Source organism: Lathamus discolor, chromosome 2 (assembly GCF_037157495.1).
Source record: "Lathamus discolor isolate bLatDis1 chromosome 2, bLatDis1.hap1, whole genome shotgun sequence".
Classification (NCBI taxonomy): Eukaryota; Metazoa; Chordata; class Aves; order Psittaciformes; family Psittacidae; genus Lathamus; species Lathamus discolor.
Genome location: NC_088885.1, coordinates 96350697 through 96367068, shown reverse-complemented (window position 1 = coordinate 96367068; position 16372 = coordinate 96350697). Strand labels below are relative to the sequence as shown.

Below are 16372 nucleotides of genomic sequence, written 5' to 3'. Positions count from 1 at the left end.
TATTCACTTTCATGTAAAACATACAGCAGTCAGAAGTGAATGAAAACTGTAAAATTTGCAATATTTTGAGTAGAAGAAATTATTAGGGTTGCTTAGTTAGCATGTATATTAACTGCTTGAATTTCTTATTCTCTCAAAGCAAAACATGCAAAAATCACACACATGCAGACATCACCACCAGAACACAACTCTTGGACAGGATTCAAATCTTACAGTTGTCTGTATCTGCTGCTACTGTACAAGTGTTTCGCTGGATCTGATAAATTCTCAAGATTCATTTAGCATTTAATTCCACTACAGGAAAAAAGTAAGAAGCTGCTAACCATACAGTCAACACCTAAAGTATGCTGAAGTCAAGTACAAAGTATTTTATTGAAAGAGAAATGGATCCAAGCATATGTAACCTCTCTTTAGAACATAAACCTTGACTGAGCTGAACCACATGAAGATATTTTTACGCTCAAATTATGTTTTTTTATTCAAATGTAACATATTCTTTATTCTGATATGAAATGAAATATATTTACTTACACAGCAGAAAACTTTCACAGCCATTTCCTCATCAAACTGGCCAAGGATTATTCGAACATCATTACCCTGCAGATTGAATAAAATACATGGCAGTTAAGTACAGTCACAGACTTTCTAGAAACCACTCCAGCTGGCCATTCAAATTGTGCAGAGAATTTGCATGAAATACAGCTGCAGACAGCAAAATTAGTTCAGAACTATTCCATTTTCTACAAGTTCAAGAACTTAAAATGCTTCAAGAGAGCAACTGAGGTGTTTGAAGAAAAGGATTAAGCAATAGCACTAATGAGAATAAACCTCCTATGTTTAACTTGTCAAATATTACTATTCAATAACACTAAAGTACCAAATATTCATATGATCACTTAAAATTTCTCTGATTTCTTTTAAAACTTTGTATATTAAAACCATCTGAAAATATAAGCTTTTCATTGCTTACATGAACTAGTGATGTAAAGTTGTGAGATGGGAGATTTGGGATAAAATTCCTTGGTATTATGCCTGCTTTAGTAATTGTAAAGGTTTTAATCATACCGCATCTTCTCTACAGTCACTATAACACATTGTCAATCCCTCTTCTCCTCCTCCCTCCCACCTCCACACATTAAAAAAAAAAAATACCACACTTTAAAAATCTATGACTGAAGTCAAAAGAGATAATTTTACTTTCATACTGAGAAACGTATTTAGAAAAGATTCCTGAATTCAGGAGCATATACAGAAAAATATTACTTCAGGAGCTGGGCTAGCCTTTTTCTCATGTGAAAAATTGCTGCTAACATCTATAAAACACAGAACAGATAGCATTTTATGACTTAATATTGCCTTTTATTTCACACAAAAGCCAAGTTCTCAGATAAAGGTTGAGCAAATGTAAGTTTTCATTTCTTTAATAAAACACTTGGTTAAAATTACTAATAGCTCTTTCCCTCTCCAAGGAAAAGGGAAACATATGATTCAGGGTGAATTTCTATGTTGAAAAACATTTCAGTTTTAATTAAATCAATTTATCAAATATTTTAAGTTCAGATAATTTCAATGTTTTGGGTTTTTTTTCTCCTGTTCAGCAGAAAATTGGAATGGACATTGCAAAAAGATACTAGAATTGTTCTGCAATTAAATGCATGATATTAGTATCATCTTTAGCATGGTTAAAGTTGAAAAAAAACATAATATGCTTTGCTTCCTTTATTTTTATATTTAGCCACAGATTTATAGAATAATGTAAATCTTACATAAACTGCTTAGATTCTTTTTAACAAATTGAACAAGGTCACATTATAGCTTATATTCTTTTTAACAAATTGAACAAGGTCACATTATACTAAACAAATTACACAGATTTGTCCCTCTGGAGGAGGTTACGAGGATCATCAGAGGGCTGGAGCACCTCTCCTATGAAGACAGGTTGAGAGAGTTGAGATTGTGCAGCCTGGAGAAGATTCCAGGGACAACTTAGAGCAGCCTTCCCGTACCTAATGGGGGACTATAAGAAAGCTGGAGAAGGACTTTTCACAAGGGCAGGTAGTGATAGGACAAGCAGAATGGCTTTAAGCTCAAAGAGGGTAGATTTACATTAGCTATGAGGAAGAAGTTCTTTGCTGTGAGGGTGATGAGGCACTGACACAGGCTGCCCAGAGAAGCTGTGGCTGCCCCATTCCTGGCAGTGCTCAAGGCCAGGCTGGATGGGGCTTTGAGCAACCTGGTCTAGTGGAAGTTGTCCCTGTCTGTGGCAGCGGGGTTGGAACTGCATGGTCTTTAAAGTCCCTTCTAACCCAAACCGGTCTATGATTCTGTGAAACTGCAGCAATAGTATTACAGTTTTTGTAAGGATGATAAAAAGATTTAGGAATTATTTAGTGAGAAATGCATCATCAATTATTTCTGTTTTTCACATTTGAAAGTTAATTTTGGTCACATTTGGAGCTCCAACTCTGAATCTCTTGACCTCTCTGAACATAAAAATGCAGATTCGATATTTGAAAAAAAGAGTAGGAAAGTTTGGTTAAAAAGTAAAAGATGCAGCACCTAATTCTTACAATTGAATAAATTACTTTTCATTTTATAACATGATGAGGACCAGTTTTAGAAAAAAAGATGTGCAGCCTCATAGATTATGAGTGCTGGAGACCGTAGGCAGGGTGTTAGTGAACAACCTGATAGTGCATGTTCAGCAACACTGCCCGCTGGCTGTTCAACAACCTCCACACTGAAATCACAATGCCTGTGGTGTGTGGTTCCATGCCTTAAGACATTGTTTCCACCTGATTATCACATAAATCACAGTACAATTCCCATAGTGACTGTTCTGTTACTGTAAAGCTCTACAAGAACTTTATAGTTCATGCCATTTTTTTTTTCTCAGAAATATCCTCTGACATTTCAACAGCCTTACTGTCTGCAAAGATTGTCTTATAACAATATCATTGTGCAATTAGTTTGGCAATAGCACTCAGACACAAATTTTGCACATTCAGTCATGAGTATGTGGCTCTAAATTCCTTTAGAATTCATGCAAGAATTCATTGTATTCATGCAAGCAAATAGACACACAACAAACTCTTCCTGAAAATGTTTTTCACACAAGGCATAACAGACCATCCATTTATATACTGGCAGTCAATCCTATTTTCCAACATACTCTGCTCTTATTAAGGTACCCAAGCAATTGGGTATATTTGTTGGTTTGTCCACTTGTCAGCAAATCCCAGTTCTGAGTAACTGACCATCTCAATATTCCGACTAAGGATTTCTGAGAAGATGTTTTTTCTGTCAGGCAGGAATCTCCACTTTCAGTGTGGGCTGAGCTTCAAATGCGAGAGCAGAAAATCTGCAAACTGTGTGAACCAGTTCTGAAACAAGTTCCCAAGAATCCCTGATGCTCAACTAGAAAGTTTTGCAATCCAAATGCAAAGATCAGCTATGGCTCTAGAACTTGATGATCCATGATACTGTGTCATCCTTGGGATGTATGATCAAGACAAAATATAATATCCACATGTTTGGGTTTTCTTTGCCTAAACTTAATAAGTTTCCATGTTAATAGATAAATTAATGGTTTTGAAGTACTCAGTACAGTTAGGAGGACATTAAGAAGTCTGTGTTCACTAAAAGATTTGGACCATATCCCACCACAAACTGACTGAACAAGATCAAAATACATGCTCTTCCTCTGTGCAATGACACACTCCTCAGTAAGCCTCTTTCTCTTCAACACTGCTTTTTGCATGCCCTTCCACATTTTTCCAGATTTGTTCTGGAAGAAAGGTATATGAAGTGGTAGATAACCCTAGATTCATTTGATGCCAGGCTTGGGTCTGCTGGCTGCATCTTGCATAAGAGACACTGAAGATCCAAATTCAGGCAACTGGACATAGCTCAAATCTCCAAAAGACATTTTTTCTAGATGAATAAAGAATGTGTACTGAAGTTTACCAGAGCTGGGTATATGTCAGCACTTGCAGAACAGGATAATATGTCCACTTTATAGTCTCATGAAAGAGATACATCAGACATTCACTGAAGCATGATTTTTGCCCCCTTCAGTCACACTGTTAACTGACTATCAATCACTATGATTTCCTTTCAAGGCTATGCTATTCCTTTACATCAGCCTTCATAGGACTGATGCAAGTTAACACAGTGTAACTCTCTTGTAAGGATCAAAGAAGCCACCCACTGGACTCCAGCAAACGTCAAGTACTCTTTGTTTCTCACAGAGTTGTAAATTGCTTGCATGAAGCTAAAGCATATTTGACAGGAGACATTTGAAGCTAGGCAGGTGATCTATGAGATGATTAAAAACATTCTAGGGGGAATGCAACTCCCAAAACCACACTTATATAAAAAGACCAATGTTTAGACCATTTGCCAGATGGTGAGCTGTCATATTTACTCTTCTCAGAGATCAGAGTAACAATATCAGCATTTAAGCTTTGCCCCTCAGTAAGCAATACATATGTTCCCACATGGACTAAAGTTAAAACAAGAAAATGAAGAGCAGTTACATTTCATTTACCCACAATTGTGGCAGACTCTCCATAAAAAACATATTTTATAAATGAAGACTATAGCAGAATCTCAAAAATGAATTAATCCCTTGCTCACTACTTTCTTTCATGTAGGTGAGGATATTACTCACCCACCAAAGTGCCTTTGGTATTACTGACAGCTGAGTAGTATAAATCCTGAAGACAGTGAGGATCAAGACATCTAAGATGTTCCACTGAGGGATGAACAACTTGTCTCCTCCACTGTCATTTCCAACAGCCTCAGATATGAGGCATTCTTTAGCCTTTTCAGAGTTTTTGAGTGATGCACATTATGCAGGAATAGGCAGCTATTTTTTTTTTTTTTTTATTTTTTCCTGGCCTGCAGAGCTTCCCTTCTGTGATTGGATTTTAATCTGTCTCATTTCTAATGAATAACACCACAATGTTGTACTACACAGCTTTCCAGAGAAGGATTGCTACAATATCTCATCTGCCAAGAAAAGTCAATGTCTTGGCAGGCTCTTTATGAAACATCTAAATTGAACAGCTCAGATGTTCTGTCTTATTCTCTACCATGTATCTGACAGCCAAGATGTTATCAATAAATCTACTTAATGCTGGGTAACTTTGTCAGAGATATCCACACGTTCTGCCTTGTGAATGCCTGGATGTCCATCTGAAGAACTACAGATGAGCCTCTGACGTCAGCTATGGAAACACTGATGGTGAAGGTGAGCTAGATGATATCAGCTCCCCTATTGTAATGTGCTGGCAAAACTTGCTGATGTCTGCTAGTGTGCATGCTACCCTCCTAGGCTGGGTCCACATCCAAACCTGTTCATGGCCCCAAATTTTAAAATTTAATTAACTTCACAGTTAGAATGAAGATCAAGTTTGATCAGTATCCAAAGCACCTACTGTATTGGGGAAATCAGACGGAAACTGTTTCATTGAACCAGAATGCATATATTGCTTTTTTGTTGTTGTTGTCCTATGGGCAAGATATAAAAATTGGAAGCAGAAGTGTTACTGCTCATAGAAGTTGCCTGTGCATGCTTCGAATTTTTTAGGCATTTAACTTGATATACAAATACATATCTTCCAACACCTTTTTCTCTGAACACAAAAATTAGTTTTAAAGATATCCTTAAGCCTAAATGTTCTTTCCAACTGTGACTCAAAGAAGCTGGAACTGATGTAGCAAAAGGTAAGATGTTTTGAGGAAAAAATATAAAGCAGGTATTTCTGGCAAATCATACCAGATATTTCTATTTTGCGATGCATAACCATTAATTTCATCAAAGTGTCACAAAAATAAAAGATATTTTATGTTCATGTGAATCACAAGTACAGTAAGCAGATACCTGTTTACTATATTAGGTTCACGTCTTTAAAAAAAGAACGAACATTTTTAGAATTGGAGAGCTAATTTGTGCCTGATGTGTACCTAAGGATTAGTAACCTTATATTCGTATGACGAATAAACTGTTGTCTTGATAACTGCTTATTTATTGTTGTAGTAATTTGTTTTGAAGAAGAAATCAAGAGATAACTTTAATATATTGTTAAGAGTCTTCTCATCTTCCCTATAAAACAATGTGTTGTTGACATACAGGAAGGCTAGAATCAAAGTGCTTCTTCATTTTTTCATGTTTATAAGTAGTTTAAGATTCATATCTCCTACGTTTAGTTTATTATTGGTTGCACTGCTTGGTAATGCTAAAATATAGTTTTAATTTTATGAGATGTCAGGAACCTAATAGATCATTATAATAAGAAAAGGAAGGCAGATTATTCTGCTACCAAATTTATTTTTTTTGTTCTTGTTATGATTCATATGAAATAATGCAGATGATATAGGCAAGGAATTCAATCTAAAATGTGTAATGAAGCTAATGGAAAGATGCTCAATGCTTTGCTATGTGATAGTTTACCTTAAAAGGGTTCTGGTTCCAAGCCCCAAAAGCTTTTACATGTATATCACTAAGACTGGTGCAATAGGTACAATCATTAAGCCAGCAACAACTTTCTCTTCTTAGTGTCCCTATCAGGAACTATAAAAATATTTGTTATATGCACAGACATTCATTGATTTAAACAGGACGAGGCTCTCAATGGCCATTTGTTAACCTTATTATGCAATGGAATGTAGCAGTATATCATTCTTAAGCAAATTTTATTTTATTAGCATTCTTCATAGAAAAGAAATCCAAAAAATCAAATGCATTGATATAATCATCACTTTCTCTTTATTTGTCAAACAGCAACACATACCTTAAGCTTCTTTACACTTGTGCAAGGATCATTGGAGAAACTCTCAGTATCCGAAATCTCAATGTCTTCACCGTACAGGACACCAGTCAGATCATTCCTCACCTGTCAGAAGTTGAGAAAAAGAGGAACTAATGAACTGAGACTCAGTGAGGAGGAAGTAAGTGGACTATATTTATCACTTTAATGAGCAAGAAAGGACCTCAACAGTGGTATAAGCATACATATCTTTTTTCCCATTTCATCTATAATCTGATCAAGGCACTATTTTTCTATGACCATAACCAGCTGTCAATGGGTGTACTATGTAAAGAGCTTTACTTTTTGTGATGAAAAGTTCACAGCAAGGTCCCTCTTTGTATCACTGGGATGCACAATTCTTGTGTATTTCCAGTGCTGTTAAGACCAATAGCTTTCTTGTAGCCAGCATGATGTTTGAGACTGTAAAGGGAAAAGACTTATCAAGGAAGCTCTTGAATATTCTTAGTGCTGAGTACTGATTTGAAAACACTGTCAGCTGGTCCTAGCATGAATCAGCAGAATTTATCTTACATCTGTTAGGGATTACTAAAGCTTAATGAACATCTCTGTATTCCCACCCTTTCTTACAGCACGCGTCTTATCACAGGGTAGCGAATGGTATGGTTCGCTTAAAGGTGACATATGCAACCGTGTACCAGCAGATTTTCTCTGTTTTTTGGTTTTATGTTAGTAGCAAGACTATGTCCTCTTTGAGCTGCCTAATAGCAGAAAGAAACGAGATAACATACAAACTAATCTGTTTTAAAGATTCAGGGTTTTTTCCCAGAACTACTCTAAGGTTTTCTGTCTTAAACATTGCTGACTTTCTTGCATGACTGCAAAAACAAAGTTTCACATCACTGTTCCTAATAGATGAGCAAAAATAATTTTACCTGCATATAACATGGTTGCAGACTGAACAGACTGGCACTATTAAATTTTAATAGAATTACGATCACATTCATTGCACTGATTGTGTTTTTTATGTGTTATAACAGAAATCGGACAAGCAAATCATAGCATAAAACAGATATCCTGAAATGCAAACACAGAAAATACAATACTGGGAAGAGAAAGATATGTGATACTAAACAGGAAAATTTAGAAATCTATAAATCATATGCAGATACTTTCCAATAACCTTCTGTGTGGACGGCTGGAATTACATATTTTAAATGTCCCTACTAACTCTCCTTTTCCTTGACCTCCTTTGAGAGAGAAGCACAATCCATTCAAACAAATCTAAAAATATTTGATATGCAGTGATGTGGTGAAGTAAAGAAGAGGAAGTGAACTGTCTTTCAGGAGTAGTAACTTCTTAATTTGATTTGAAATAACCATAAAATTTATATAATGAGAAGACATTTTATCCATGCAAAAGTAAGGTCCAGCTATTGTGGAATTTCTTCTGCTTGAAGTCTATCACACTCGTGCTTAAGTATACAGTAAAAACAAGCAGATGCAATGAAATATGAAAGGTCACAGGTGAGACTTCTATGTTCTGTTGGCAGCTTTACTTTCAAGACACACTCATCTCTTCACTAATTGTTCAGCCTTTCGTTAATGTATGTTTGCGAGTATCCTCCTAATCTATGGATGTCAGTGGTTCTGTTGGGTGATTTCATGCAACTAACTTCTTTTTTTTTTTTTTTTTTTTGGAAGAGGGTGGTGGTTATGCTGCTTAGTATTTTAGATAGCAACAGAGTTTTTTGTAAAAAAGAGGAACATTAAAACTATCTTTGTGTTTTTGGAAATTTCTTCAAGACAGAGAAGGATAATCTGGTTCCTGCAATACAGTAATTTCACTACTTGACTCTCAAACAGCATTCCACCCTTTTGCTGTTCCCTTTAAGTTGTTTCTGCCAAGTTTCTGGGTTGACCAATGAAGTACGTCCTGAAGATCATTACTACACTGGTTGCCCTAAGTACTTCTTTCATGGCCTCTCTTGGGCATGTCTTAAAACTACTAATACATATTTTTACATTATAACCTTTTACTATGATTAAAACAACTGGATATATAGCTATTTTTTAAATGAAAAAATATTTTCTTTTAAAGAAGCAACAGTCAATGTTCAGTTCATCAAGATTTTAGTTATATCCATAACTTTTGTGATGTCATAATCAGCTTTTAATTTCATTTTGTAAAAATATATTCACTGACAAAAAATGATCAGTAGTGACTCCTTTTTTTATCAGCATACTAGTAAAATTAATGATATTTTAACTCCAGCAATGCCATTAACTGCTCTTTATGATACAGGACATGATACAAAGAAAAATTGCTTTTCTGAAAGAAAAAAAAGACAAACAAAACCATCAGTGATAATGAAATAAAAAAGACCTCTCTTGATCATTGCTTAGCTAATGTCCAAATCCTTCTATCTAATATGAAAGTCCACTTGGAAAAAGTAAAATTTTCCTTAGCTAATGGAACCATACTTTCCAAAGGCCTACAACTTACACGCTTCTACCCTATCCTGTCCTACTTTCTTCTGTAAACCAAGAAAATTTTTAGTTGCATGTCTGCTTTTCTGATATTTTATTGATTTTCTTTTTCTGGAGATATTTGTAGTCCTTATTTTAATCTCAGAGAGACTAGATCAGCATTACTCAGCTGATCTGAGTAGAAAACAGCCGATTCACCAGTGTTATTTAGTCAAATTAGACTATTAACATGAGAAAAATGATAAGTATTATTAAAATAGACTAACAGAGATAGTCTTCAGTGGAGGGTACAAGGCTGACTTTTTATAAAAGTTGCACTTCAGACTGTCTGCTGACTTGCTGTGATTCGTTCCTTTTAGAACTTGTTCACAAACTCTGCAACTGAGATTCAATTGCAGTGATTTTTTTTTTCTGAGGAATTATATGGTTTTTTTCTAAGAAACACTTATTTAAATACTGAAAAACTACTGAAACAGTTCTTTGACACCTTCCTGCCCCATCTGCTACAAGCCCAATACTTTGCAGCTTTCAGAGCTCTTATTGTCATTGGACTACTGATTAACCTCCCAAAGGACACATCTTATTAGATTTGGTGCCAGAGAATTTGGCAAACCTTTCCCTCCACTGCCACAATGAGATCCTGAATGCTTTCCAGATTGCATCTGTTGTGGAGATTTTGCCAAAAGAAAGGTGTTTCTTTCCCATTATCACAAGATACTGGGAGATTTATAAGAATTTACAAGGTTTGCATTGTTTTTCTAGATAACAATGTTTTCTTTTCCCTTTCAATTCTATGACCACTAGTCTGACACATTTCATCTTGCACCTGTTGGTGGGGTATTTTCATTGGAGGTATTCCAGTCTTTTTTTCTTATTTCCATACTTTCACTATTCTCAGGTTCTTTACTTTCTTTCTAAATAATCTAAATATCTCCCAGAATTTAAACTTGTGTTTTTCTTCCTACAGAAGTTCTTCACTTCCTTCAAATAAATTTAACTACAGAATCTTCTGATTTGGGTCCAATGTCAGAATTTGAAAAGCCTCACCTCCAGTTCTAGAAAATGTTGGGGAGCAGCATAGGCTGGCTGCTCCCTAAGTAAGAGGGACACAAGTGCAATAAACACAGCCCCTGGACTAGGGACCTCATCAGCCAGCATCCCAGAGAGGGGAGCAGGACAGGCTTGGAGAAAACAGTTTCAGCCATGAGGTTATATCTCCAGGTAAGTTTACAGCGATAAGGCAGGTGCAGGGTAAAGCTGGATAGTCCATCCATGAGTCTCGGACTGGGTTTTGTCTGGTGAGAATATTCAGGGTCAGACAGAGTCCCATGATTGCTGGGCATGTCTGTACCAACCAGAAAGGCCTGAGAACAAGCCAGGAAATGAGTCCAAGCCAACACAGTCCGTGCCAGGCACAGCTGTGATGGACAGGGAGAGAGAGACTAGGAGTCCTGCAGCATCACTAGGGCAGGGACTGATTGCACCAGGCTGAGCTGAAACGGGGTCCTGAGTCTAGGAAGGGGAAGCCTCAGGGGGCTGGTGAGGGGCAGAAAGGGGAGAGCTCTGACTGAATTTTATTGTTGGCATGTTTTTTACTTCCTATATGATCTCTGTATGATGATTCTCTGCATACAATATATATATAATGCCCTACCTACCCTACAAGGATACAAAAGCTGCACACATAATGATTTTGGTTTAGGTTAACAGATACTGCTCACTTCAGTGGGATTATTAGTGAAGGCACCAGCTCACCAGTAGCAAATATCTAGCATCTATTTGACCACAATATCTTCTTTTTATCAAGCCCGTTCTATTCCTTTTTCCCAGGAATATAGTAAAGAAAGGTGATATTCCGGGTGAGTTGATAATCTAATGATGATAGTGGATTCAGGGGTCTCCACCAACCAGTGGTTCAAACAAGGCTTCAGCTTATACGTTTAAAAGCACAGTTCATTCATTTAATCCTAACTCTGCCAGTTACAAAATAAATGTAATAACTTCCAGATTAATCATACTACTTTGTTTTTAACAGATATTTCTGATGACCTTTTGGTTCACTAAAGCTGCATGTAAATACTGCAAGCTAAATCCTTGTTGTTCAGGGCAGTCTGATCCTACCAGATGTTGATTATAAGAGACTCCTAATGAATGAGAACTGCTGAGACCAGATGGATTTTACAGTCAGGTATTTTACTAAGATTTCCTTCTGCTGAGATTTATACTGTGTACTTTAAAATGTTGCTCTGTAGGAGTTTCAGTACAGAGATATAAACATTATGTGTACAAAATAAATGTATTAATTATTAGAAAAAATATTTCCTTATTTCATAGACAAAATGTAAATTGTGAGTAATTGCAAAGGGCAGATTATAATTTCTGGGATTAGTAAAAATACAGAGATCTCACCATTACAATGAATTACAAGCATACATAACTATCCTTATTTTCATTCCAATGAAACAAACACATTACATTTAGATGCTTAGAAACACTGAGTGGAACTTATTTTCAAGAAATACTTGGAGAAGAGAAATTGTGTAATACTGCAGCACACTGAAGTTTGTCATTGCCTTTAGATATAGAAGAAAATTGAGGTATATTGTCATTGATATACACATCATTTTGGATTACAAAAATGAAAGAGGAACACAAAACTTATTTTAAGCAGAGAAACAACATAAAAGATAAATTGTAGATAAAACAAAAGAAAACAGTGAGATATTATTTTAGGTATTAGGAAAGAGTTCCATTTATAGGAAATCTAAAAACCTAAATATACCTTATTGCATAAAGGAGAAATAAAATCAGAGATGAATTGGATTTCCTTTTTTGTTCAAAAGAAATCAGATTTTTTTTAAAATGACATATTGTCTGCAGTTTTCAAGGTGAGAGGAAGGAAAAAAGGAACCCTGGGATATTGGGACTTTTACTTGGGGAAACTGCCAGTACCTTCTTTCAAGAAAAATATGACTTTTTCTTCATTGAAGTAGAACTCTAGCAAATGGATCTAACATGGAAACAAATAACAATATAACTCTTGCCTGCAAAAAGTGTCTGAATGGTTCAGACTGAGTATTTTTGACCAAAGTGATATTACTACTACTGAAAATAATCAAACAAAAATAGGATATTGCATTACTTTATATATATATATATATAACTACATCTTCCAGGTAAGAAATACTAATTTTCCTAATTTCTGCCTGGAATGTCAATGTGGGAAATATGATTTCACATAAAATTTACATATGCCTGACTACCACACAGATTATACCCATTTAAACTCAAACCTTTGCAAAGTCATATACAAAATGCTCTAATTTTTCCCCAAATTCTCTGCAGTGGAAAAATTTCCTTCTGTCGTTATTTGGTCTTAGAAGCTAAATGTAATCATGAAATCTGATGTTAACTATAGTTGTAAGTAAGCAGAATTAATAGGAATTTAGGGTTCTTACGGTACAGCAAATGTTTATTACAGGTTGTTCAGGTGACTTACAGACAGTTTGAGTTAGAAGCTGATTTCTGTGCAATAAAAAGAGAAAAACAATCCATCTTACCAAGAGGTGGATCACTTGCTATCAGGTATTCCAAGATGCCAGCATATTACAGTGAGTAAAAAATTTAGCTAGAAAAAGAAACAGGGAGATCTGCACTATGACAATGTATGAACAGATTAAGTTCCACTTAATCTACAAGCATGTTAAGGACCTGCACAACAGGCTCAGAAGGACTTTGAGTCGTTTGAAGGTAAAAACTCTCTTCAATAAGACTGGTTCTTAACACTTAGAGATATCTTCTATCTTAGAGATAGGGCAGAGGGTCTGGAGGTTGTATACAACAGTAATTTTCATCCCAAGTATTATGGAAATGAATAGGGGACATACCAAGAACATATTATTTAATAATCTGTAAACCAAAGCCAGAAGTAAAAGTAATTAAGCAAGAATTCAAAATACTTGTTTATTAAATCAGGTGAACATAATGGGACTACTGAAAGTTGGTGCAACTATTCAAGTAACTAGGAATGTTGAAATACTGAACATCTTTATCTTAGAGGGAATGTAGAGGCAGACAGGTGAAGGCACTCCATATTATTATGTGTAGAGTGTAATTATAACATAGTATGCAAAATATAGAATGTATCTGGATTTTCTTAAAAATGCAATTTTACAAGGTTTAGCGTATGCATTTAGAAAAAAATTACTTAGAGAAATAAAAAATCTATAAAATGTGTAGTACTTGTTAGTATTTCTTATATATGGACAAGTTTCAAACATATTTATTACTCAGAAATAGTCCATTTGCTAAAATATTTCTGAGCAGAATTCATTGAGAGGGATAATTCAAGCAAAGCAACATGAACAATAATTAAATCTTATTTAAGAAAATATTATCAGTGTCAAGAGAGCTATGATTAAAAAAGGAAGTATCTTTACACAAAATCATAGCATAGCATAGCAAATCCTTCTTGATTAAGCAGAATGAAAGCAACAGTAACATTTACACATTTACAGTCTCTCCATCCATGATGTATGAAATACTTTTTATTCCAACACTAACTAGGAAAGGTGTTACACCCGTATTGCCAAAGTTAAGATAAATGAGCATTTTGAAGGAATGAGTCATCTTATCCATAAACAGATGTCTAAAACAGGTGAGATGACTTGCACCCTGGAAGTGTCTCTTTCTCTTTCCTCCATTAACTATAAATGGAGCTTAGATGACTCTCAGATACCAATAGACAGTTGAACTGTAGCTGAATCCCAGGTCTCAAAGTCTAACCCTGTCTCAAAATGGTATTCCAGTACTGGTAGCATCCATTGAAACTTGGAAACCCCAAAGATCCCTTACCTTCATAAAAATTTCTCAGGAAAAGTTCAGAGAAGTGGGCCTACTTCCTTGCATTCTTTCTCAATCTGACCACCTAAACCCTGAGGGAGAACAAACAGGTTCTACTTCTTAGCTGGTAGAGAAAGTTTCTACAAGCCAGGGGTTTTGTTAAAAGTGTGGAAGTCTGTATCTATATGGGATTTTTTCTGCCTGGGCCAAGTCTGAAGTTTTACCATGCACTCAAGTTGCTGTAATGAAGCTATAGTTATTTACGAATGGTTTAATTGCACCAGACTCAGGGGACTATGACAACATTTATAAAAACACCTCTGTATCCAGGAGTAAGCGTTGTTATTAACTGAAAACTATGAATACAAGTCTCAGTGGGAAGATAAACAGAAAGAAACATTTACCTAATATGAAAATTGGATGACATTTTGATGAAGGGGAGATTATAGAAAACATACCTGTGAGAATACAGACAATAAGAAATTATTACTATTTCGATAATCCTCCAAAATAGCTATTCACATTCCCCAGACTTCCTAAGTGAGCAAAGGTCAGCAATATCAAGCTAAGATTTAATTCTGTTCTATGCTTGAACTATGGGAATAGTTATCCTTATTGCAATACACTGGGGTATTTGGGCTTTAGGCCAGTTAGAAGCAGAGGGACAGGTTTGCTTAAAAGTTGAGAACAGTTTAATAAATCATTTTATTAACTTGCTTTCCACCCGGCAATGCACTGCTCCAAACAGTTTTGTTTAGATCAACTTGTAAAAAAATCCCCATGGTTTAAACTTTGTAAATGTCATGGGTTTTTACTTTTTTATTTCAGGTGGAAAGGAGAAACCAGGCACCACTTCAGGGATATAAGATCATCACATGATATTGTTGCACCTAATGATAATGCTAATAAAAAAGACGTGGAATTTTTACCACATGAACCATGCTTCAGCTCCATGTTCCTTCCTTCTGGAAAAATACAGAAGTTATGTTCTATGGCTTCTGACCCAAATAGCTTCTGCTATATTAGAGAACTAAATTAGATGCTAATTGGAGCGATACCACTGAGCAGAGGCATGTAATCAGGAGATTTTAAAAAAATATATTTTTTTCCTCTTTTTCTCCATTGTCTATCATTTACATTCAAATTACTTATTTCACTTGCACTGGCTCTTTTAAATTGTGCCATCGTTTTCTGTTTGTTTTCTTTTACGGCTGGAATTTTGTAATGCATTGCACTGAGTGTAACTTTAATCCATTTGGAAACTAAAGTTAAATGAAACTAAATTGAAGGTGCATGATAACAAAGTAGTAATGTGTTTCTTACAGTGTTACATATTGAAATATCATACTAATGTTTAATTTTTAGTAAGAATTGAAAAAAATTTTGGAGTCTTTAAAGTAGGAAGCATAACGTACTGATTAACTTTCCTCTGTTTATACACTTCAATGTTCACCAATACCATTCCTGTGATCACCGGGATTATTATCTGAGGAAACAACTGATTTACAAACCTCATGGCCCCGTTCTGCACATGCAAGCAGTGCTGATCATTCTGGTCAAAATGCTTCAGCATCAGTTCTCTGTGGCAGACACCTTCTTTCCTTTATTCATTTTTATAATTCAGAAAAATGAAATAATTTCACAAATGTTCCTGAAGCATAATTTTCTTTTGCATCCTTTCTGTTTCTGGGACCCAGCAAATCAGCATCTTCCAAAGCAGTAGTGTAAATCTTCCTATAATTACTGGCACCAAGAGTTGCTCTCATTTATCTGTACTGGAGGAACTGAGGAGTTATGCAACCATAAAGAACTGGGATACTGTCACTGCTACAGAAAAACCACTTTCCTTCTCACTTTCAAGCCTACAAATCCATAAAACTGAAAATCAGTTTTAGAAGTGGCAGTCTTCACAATGGGAACTACACCCTTCCCTTTGGATCTCCTCACACTACTCCGTATTTCAAATAATACACATACTGTCTTACAGGCTAGCTGAAAGGCTACATAACCTGGGATATATAGGGAAAAAAGGTCTTCCCTAGATGCCCGGCCAAGTTTTATCTACAGAAAAGACTTTTGCAAATCCTAACTGGTGCCCAAGTCTGTTAACTTATCTGTTACTATATTCTGATCTATATATTTTACATTACTTTGTACAATGAGCTGTAAAGTTTCTGATAATACTTAGTAAGTTCAATTTTATTGGCATTTGATGCTGCAAGAAGGTTCAAATGGCCAAACATAACTAATACTTGTTCTGTTTGGGA

The 16372-nt window shown here is 35.5% G+C and overlaps 1 protein-coding gene across 1 annotated transcript in view; it reads right to left on the bottom strand.

The window, feature by feature from the left end:
• Positions 1-16372, bottom strand: part of GABBR2 (gamma-aminobutyric acid type B receptor subunit 2) — a 449684-nt gene that overhangs the window by 237639 nt on the left and 195673 nt on the right. Inside the window, exons 4-5 of the mRNA XM_065669323.1 lie at positions 6798-6899; positions 532-597 (exon numbers count right to left, since the gene is read on the bottom strand). Coding sequence (XP_065525395.1) covers positions 532-597; positions 6798-6899 — 168 coding nt within the window. The remainder of the gene's footprint in view (positions 1-531; positions 598-6797; positions 6900-16372) is intronic.